The sequence below is a fragment of the Pelobates fuscus genome, chromosome 2 (genome assembly GCF_036172605.1).
Source record: "Pelobates fuscus isolate aPelFus1 chromosome 2, aPelFus1.pri, whole genome shotgun sequence".
NCBI lineage: Eukaryota > Metazoa > Chordata > Amphibia > Anura > Pelobatidae > Pelobates > Pelobates fuscus.
Window position 1 is genome coordinate 136,065,839 of NC_086318.1, and position 8,700 is coordinate 136,074,538.

The following is an 8,700-nucleotide window of genomic DNA, read 5'->3' on the forward strand; positions in this document are numbered from 1 at the left end:
TTAAAAGGATTGATATTAAAATATTAGTATGGTCAGATCACAATCCAGTGGTGTTGGTATTAAAAGAACAAAAGAGAGGGAAAACTAATTGGAGGAAAAAGGACAAGTGAGTTATTTGTTACACGTGAGTTTACAGAGGAAGAGGTTCTATTTCAACTGTCAAAAGTAAAGACAAATAAGTCAATGGCACCTGATGCGATACACCTAAAGTTATTAAAAGAGCTTAGTGGTGTACTAGCAAAACCATTAACAGATTTATTTAACCAATCATTATTAACAGGAGTAGTCCCAGAAGATTGGAAGTTAGCGAATGTTGTGCCCATTCACAAGAAAGGTAATAGGGAGGAGTCGGGCAACTACAGGCCAGTAAGCCTTACTTCAGTAGTTGGGAAAGTAATGGAAACCATGTTAAAGGATAGGATTGTAGAACATCTAAAATCACATGGATTTCAAGATCAGAGACAACATGGGTTTACTTCAGGGCGATCATGCCAAACTAATCTTATTGATTTTTTTGATTGGGTAACTAAAATTAAACGATCAGGGTGGTGCAGTAAACATTGCTTACCTAGCTTTCAGTAAGGCTTTTGACACTATGGCACATAGAAGGCTCATCAATAAACTTCAATCTTTAAGTTTGGATTCCAATATTGTTGAATGGGTAAGGCAGTGGCTGAGTGACAGGCAACAGAGGGTTGTAGTCAATGGAGTATATTCGAACCATGGGCTTGTCACCAGTGGGGTACCTCAGGGATCTGTACTTGGACCCATTTTCTTTAATATTTTTATTAAAAATGATATTGTAGAAGGTCTTGATGATAAGGTATGTCTTTTTGAGGATGATACTAAGATGTGTAACAGAGTTGATGTTCCAGGAGGGATAAGCCAAATGGCAAATGATTTAGGTAAACTAGAAAAATGGTCAGAGTTGTGGCAACTGACATTTAATGTGGATAAGTGCAAGATAATGCATCTTAGATGTAAAAACCAAAGGCACTGTACAGAATATTTGATAGAGTCCTAACCTCAACATCTGAGGAAAGGGATTTAGGGGTAATTATTTCTGATGACTTAAAGGTAGGCAGACAATGTAATAGAGCAGCAGGAAATGCTAGCAGAATGCTTGGTTGTATAGGGAGAGGTATTAGCAGTAGAAAGAGGGAAGTGCTCATGCCATTGTACAGGACCCGGGTGAGACCTCACTTGGAGTATTGTACGCAGTACTGGAGACCGTATCTCCAGAAGTTCAGAGAAGGGCTACTAAACTGGTTCATGGATTGCAGGATAAAACTTACCAGAAAAGGGTAAAGGATCTTAACATGTATAGCTTGGAGGAAAGACGAGACAGGGGGGATATGATAGAAACATTTAAAGACATAAAGGTAATCACAGTAAAGGAGAAAACTATATTTAAAAGACGAAAAACTACCACAGCAAAAGGACATAGTCTCAAATTAGAGGGGCAAAGGTTTAAAAATAATATCAGGAAGTATTACTTTACTGAGAGGGTAGTGGATGCATGGAATAGCCTTCCAGCTGGAGTGGTAGAGGTTAACACAGTAAAGGAGTTTAAGCATGCGTGGGATAGGCATAAGGCTATCCTAACTATAAGATAATACCATGGACTAATGAAAGTATTTAGAAAACTGGGCAGACTAGATGGCCCGAATGGTTCTTATCTGCCGTCACATTTTATGTGTAATTTTATGTAAGTGTATTATTATTTTCTTCTTTTAAAATTAGTAATGTTTAAATAATAAAGAAATAATAAACTAAGAATTTTGTTAGGCAATGGACTAAAACTTAACATAGGTTAGCCTTCTGTATGAGGAAATGTTTACTAATCAAGGATTATATTTGCCTACAGCTCACATTACCCTTGTTAATGATTAGACAGATGTATTTGGAATACAATTGGAGTACACATTTGCATATGACTAATTATTACTGCCTACAAATGTTTATATTTAATTCCTCATTTTGAAGCTTGTCTTTTTAAATAATTATTTTTTTCAAGTTAATGGTAACTCCAAAAACCATAAAAACTTCAGTGATTCAAAGGTCATGGTGCCACTCCACCTTCAGAAGGATCACTGGGGCATCATTAGCCAGCCAATTTCAAGGGTTTTGGGCTGGCAAATGTCAGTCCTGTGCATGTTGGACATCCCATGTCAACACAGCATGCTGGCGACAGACAGCCAATGCACTCCCCCTCCTTGCCCATCCTTCCCCTATATTCTTTGCCCTTCAGCAAGGGTGAGTGACATCAACAGGGAAGGGTTAGGTTGAGGGAAGAACTTGGCCTTGGCAGAAGTAATTTTTTTTGTGGAGGTAGCTTTATTTATTTAAATTTGGGGGGTTGGAGGCAGACCAGAATAGGATGTATTACTCTAACCAAAACTGTTTTATTAAAACTCTGTTTTTTGGTTGGAGTAACCCTTTACATGTTAGTTTATTGGTTCCTGAGGGCTCGTTATATCCCCTCTTTTTTTAGTTTTTCTTTCTCTTTATCTCTTTCTCTATCACCTCCTCCTGCTTACCCCTTCGCTGTAAGGAAACTGCTCCACAAGAAACCATAGAAGCGTCATTGCCACATTTAGCAGATGGCATTGGGATTTTACAGGCATAAAAATATATTTTTGGCTATAAATCTACTTCTGTTGGAATAAGAGTTTTCCATTAGTTATGTGACTTCAGTTGACTGGTTATGTACTGGTTTTTATACTAACTCTTTCAGTGCTATAGCAATGAGGACAATATGCTGCTTTATTTTTTTTTTTAATTCTTTATTTTTGGTATGCAGATAGGTACAAACAGTGCCTGCATCGCCCCAACAGCATCAGCAGGCTCGATTTTCATAGTCATATTATAACAGTTGTGGCATGTTGAGAATGCATACATTTTTTAAATTAATAAGGAAACGATAAAGTAAGCCATCTATGAGCAATATGGTTTGAGTAAGATTAGCATAACTAGCTTAAGGCGTCATTGTGAAGTCACAAGGATTGTATACTAATAAGAAAACATAAGATTTGCTTGCCTTGTTTTTACACCATTTGTACATATTAAAGTGAATACGCTATTTGCGGCACGTCGCCCGCTGGATTAGTATTACTAACGTGTATAGTCACAATGGTATCACTCAGCTTGTGTCTGTAAACCTCTATGCATGTTCTGAGTTGTGTGTGTCTACTGGACGTCTCAGATTATGCATATATAAGCATTCAAATGTGTAATACAGGCTAGTCCAAGGAATCTACATTATTTTGCTAATCGACTGCAAGTTATTACATTGAAGAGGTATGTAGCATAGGTGGGAAACGAGCCTAAACTAAAACAAAACATGTACGCTTTTATGCCGTTAAAGCGCTGGTCAGCTTTCTGTAGTCAAAGTCCCTGGTCGGTGACCTGTCTTGGCCAGCAGCTATCTCACAGAGTCAGAGAGTCAGCCGATTCCCTGGATGGGCATCTGTAGTACATACGTGTATAGTCCATTGTGGTTGGGCTTTGCTCTCCGGGTAAGTCCCTTGGGCTTTGCCCAGTTGCTAGACAGTGGTGCGGCATTCCTCTGTTCGCGGTAGATGTCGCAGGAAGCCTGGCCGAGATCGGAGTTGGCGGCTCGGTCGGAGCAAGGTAAGTCCATACCCCTGCCCCGGGCCAGTAGCAGGGCCGACATCTTAGGTCCACGCACCTGGCTTTCACGAGGGGCCAGATCTCGCTCCCTTTGGGAGTGGCGGGGGGTGCAGGTGGTCGCCCGCTGAGTGCGGCGGCGAGCCCTCCACCAGTGTGGGCGATGTCTCGGGGTTGCGCCCAACTTTGCCTTCAGCCTGGGTGGGCCATCAGTGAGCGAGACAGGCTTTTGTGAGATCGCTGGGCCCGAGGGGTTCCTCTGTGTCGTCCGGCTCTCACCTCTCCGGTCTGCCACCAGTGGTTGTGCCGTTTTGATCGTGCGGCTATGTTTCAGGGCTTCCCAGCGCTGTGGTGGTGCAGGTGGGAATAGTTTGCTTCGTAGTTGCTGCCAGAATTCCTGAAAGTGTTTGTCCAGCCGGGCGAGTATGTCGCTGGAATGTGGGAGCCATGCCTTCTCCGCCATGTTGACTTGGTCTTGTGTCTGCAGGACACATGCCTGTCTAGAAGGTTCCACACCAGTTGGAAGGAAGAGAATAATATGACCATGAATATTATTGCCTAGATTTCATATTTTTACATAGGCTTTTCAAATTATTTATTATTTTTGGATAAACTTTTAAAACGATTTTTTTAAAAAACATTAGAATGTAAAAATAATTAAAATCAAATGGAAATAAATATATCAACATATTAAGAAATATCAAAATATTATATAATTTAATAATTTTTTATGGCACAGGATTCGGTCACCAACTGAGCAAGATGCAAGCTGGATAAGCTCCTCACAAGCCTGTTAATCACAGAGAAGCGGAGGCAGGCAGTGCCTATCTTATATGAAGTGGACCATGCTCACAAATGCTGACATACCTCTTAACCAGCGACCATCTTCACAGTGGTCCACGTGGATGAAGACATTCAATCAGGCTCTTGATAGCCTACGCATCTGATTTTGGGAACAGCTGGTTTAGCGTTTCTGAGACATGTCACCGGACAACCTATAGACCGGACCAATCACAGAATACGCAGCAAGTCCTGGGACAAGAGAAAGGCAATATACATATGCTGCTTACCTAGGCCACGGGCCTTGGAGAGAGAGCATCTCCTACTCCACTCACACCTAGGGAGGGGTGGCTCTGGTAGACCTTTCAGGGATACAGATTTACACACCAAGGGTGGATACATCCATGGGATGTGTATTATGTGCCAGCTCATATTGTGGCCCGGGGCAGAGGGAGTATGCTGTTTTCATCTCTTCTTGTGAGCATTCCTGGAACTCTGTCCTTTGCAGATGGCGTTGGGTATTGGGTGAATTAGGTTAAATGAGAGCCTGTGTGGAAAGTGTCTACTTACCAGTTTGACTTATGTCTTTTCTTTAGTAGTGGTCCTTATCTTCCTCTTAATTTTATTTACTAATATTTCTTGTCCAATCCATATGTGACTACGGGTTGGATGCTCCAGCTCCAGACTAATGCATTTATGCTGTTATATTTCTGTTATTTACTATGCTATGATGAACCGTTTTGTCTTCCCCTATCAATATTCTCCTATTTAAAAAATAAATAAAAAATGTTTTCTATGAGCCAGTTTGACTGCTGATATTCTTTCTATACACTGGAAAAATAAATGGTCTGTAACATGTTATCATCTCAATAGAATATAAATTACAAAATAAAAATAATATTCAATCTTTTTAAATGGTTATTCAAAAATATTAATTCATTTCAAAAGCGTATCCAAATATATTAATTTGAGGACTGTATCATAAAAACAAAATAAAATCAGTAATGTGCAATTACTTTAGCAGGCAAGTCTTGTGAAACCTGACTGGGTTACTGTGGTTAGCTTTATACATCAACCAAAATAAATTGTACTAAAGACTTTTTAGACAAACAGAGACCCTCTTTTTGTTATTGGGTACCATTTTTTATTTTACAGTTCTAGAAGGCTTGGTGACACAACCAGGACATCACATATACCAAAGTGAGACTCAAGTAAGAAGTGGAACCTGTAATTCTATTAACATAGAAAACATATTAATATGGTTACGGGGTTTCACTGTTACCTGATTCTCACTTTAGTACATGTGATGTCAAGCTTTTTTAAACAATTAATTTCACCCCTTTTTCTCATCTTTCTAGGTTTAATTAAACTAATGTATTAATTTGATGTATTGTTTTGAAAAAAAAGTCCAAGTTATGGACTGAAACATTGACATTGTGATTGTACTGCCAGCCATGTGTCTATAAAGGCAGCAAATAAGTTTGATTTATCAATTATATATGTATTTGCATGGTATGTTGCTCTATGAAGAGCAAAACAATGTGGGTAGACTGAGTATAACAATCTGTCAACATTTCCAGTTTGAAATATGAAATAGGTCTCCGACTTACCCTGGACATTTCCAAAGAGAATGACAAGCAACCCCAATGAACCCCAACACACATGGAGAATTGGTCAATTTTCTTCTGCACTTTTAAACAAACTGAATTCACAGAAGAGATTAAGATAATTTCTCTTATTAGTTCTGAACTGCAACTGTTCTATAGAATGAAGACATATAGGTAGTGTGGGCACTGTTGAAACAATGCTACATGCAATGTTGCATGTGCAAGAAAAATATAAAAAAATATGCATACAAATTATTGCATATGATGACAATAAAAGAGTTACAAAGAAAGCATAAACAAATATATACTTTTCGGTATGGTTTGAATTTGAAATATGTTATTAAACTCACTCCAGCTTAACCAAACTTTAAACACGTTTAGCTTACAAACAGTGATTAAGATTTCCACTAAAATTATCTAAATGATGAGTTGTATATACAGGGTGCAATAGGAAAGACCAGATTTTCCTTGAAAATAAATCTGTGAAATTATGGATGAAAACCATAAAGCAAAAATAACAAATTGACGAACACTTACCTGTATCCTAGCATCTGTGATCCGGTGGAGAATAAATAGGTTTCCGTACACATTTTCAGCGTTATAACTCTTTAGAGCCACATCGACTGCCTTGAAAATATTGGCATCGTTGCAGTCAGCATCGTAGATCAAGGCCTGATTAGCGGAAACTATAAGTAAAGGAGCAAAAAGAAGAAATGTTCCCAGGGCCATCATGGTGGAAAGTGATCTTTACAGACACTGCACACGGCTTAGGACAATGTTACTACATGAATATCAGACCAGAGTATGAATAACCGGAACAAGAAACAAAAGTGCACAAACAAATCTGTGTCCTGGAGAAAGTAGGGTCAATAAACTGTTACAGATGTTGCTTAATTTCCAAAATGCAAACAGGTCTGTTTGCTTTTTCTTCACATTTTTATTTCTCTCTCTCTCTCTCTCTCTCTCTCGCTCACTTTATTTCTCATTTCTCTCTCTCTTTATCTCTCTTATTGTTTATCTCTCGCTCTTAATTTGTTTTCTAATAATAGAAAATAATAAAATATAGAATACACAAATATATGTTTTCAAATTTTAGATATGATTGCTTCCCTTTCTGGTGTTTGTTGGATCTTCCAGGTAACAATGCTATTCTCACCGCTGGAATCTTGAAGTATCTCAGTGGAGGGCAAAACAAGTAGTTCTATACCTCATTTTACAAAGGAAAAAAAGACAGTGGATCAGCGCTAATCAGGCCACAACAAACAGAAAACAGGCAGCTCACCTAGGTCAGTGGGACTCCCTCACAGTCCCCACAGGGAAATAGATAGTACAAGAAGAAAAGGGGAAGGTAGCGACAATGTTATATAGTACTCCTACATATGTTTAAAAATGGAATAGAAACAGAATATATATTAAGAAACTTATACGAGTCATATAAAATATATAGGCAGAGTGCCAGAAATATCAAATAAAAAAGGGTAAAAAGATCACAAATAGGGGGCGGGGCCGGACTGCCGAGCTGAACGGTCGCACACATTTGGAGCTCCATGCAGCATACAAACCTACTTTGTAGTATCTGCCTCGGCATCTCCAAAGCCTGAACTACCCCACTACGTGTGGGAGCAACATTGCCAACACAGGCACCGGTATTCTAACTGTGGAAGAACCGACAGCGCGTCTGAGGCCTACCTGGCGGTTAAGGCCGGAGGGACGGCCGACCTCGAGGTTTCCGACCTGCCTGGAGTTGGCCACTCTGCACCTGGACCCATTGCCCCCCCCCTGCCGGTGAGGGTTATCCCGGCGCCTATAACTTTGAACAATCCTGAGTTGCCTGTCTACTCCTGTTCCCACTCATTGAAGCAAGCAACGCACTCCTAAGATGGCGGACGCACTGTGCATGCAAGCAGGTGCTGCAGAACAGCAACGACAAGCCACCCCTAACCAAGTAGACTGACTAATGCAGCGGCTAGATGAAGCCTTCTTACGGTTCTGGGCAGCATTTGGGAACCGCATGGCGACTTCCTCGAGAGATGGGGGAGGTGAGCACTTGGGAGAGAGTGAGCCTCCTTTGGGCACAGCCTCTCAAGCTACTCACGCCACTACTGCAGCACATCCACCTAGGCTGAAACCCACAAGGGGTCTTAACCCTGAACATTGACCGCACAGACAGAGGGCAGCCCGCCGCTGGTGACGCAAGGCCACCACCACCTCCTGTCCCGCGGAAGGGAGAAGGTCTGGAAATTTTGGAGTCCCCTTGACAGTGGTTCGAAGATGCTGGCTTTAGTGAAGGCCTGGGGCTGGAAGGATGTGTCCCCTTGCCCCTGCCGCTCTGATACCCCTGCAGATCGACCAGGATGAGCTTTGCCGAGGATAGACAAGGGAATCGGCTGACCGCTGAATAGTGCCATTAAGCTGCATCTACCTGGGCACTGCGAGACACACTGAGCTCTGCGGCAGCTAGCTCCTCATTATGGGACTCTCGTAAGCCAGTCAGATGAAGCACCTATGCTAGTACCTACACTTATGTTTTAGTATGATCTGTACCTTAGCCTGGTTATAGCTCAGCTTGTTAATTTTACATTACCTCACCTAGCTTGTCTTTTAACCATACTACACACCATTTACCTAGCCTGTATATTTAATGATTATTATTGTGAGTTACACTGACGAGGAAGCCACTTAT

At 40.8% G+C, this 8,700-nt stretch overlaps 1 protein-coding gene across 1 annotated transcript in view; it reads right to left on the bottom strand.

The window, feature by feature from the left end:
* Positions 1–6,824, bottom strand: part of KNG1 (kininogen 1) — an 89,701-nt gene extending 82,877 nt beyond the window's left edge. Inside the window, exon 1 of the mRNA XM_063441062.1 lies at positions 6,555–6,824. Within this exon, the coding sequence (XP_063297132.1) occupies positions 6,555–6,749 (195 nt within the window). The 5' untranslated portion in view covers positions 6,750–6,824. The remainder of the gene's footprint in view (positions 1–6,554) is intronic.
* Between the last annotated feature and the right edge of the window lie 1,876 nt (positions 6,825–8,700).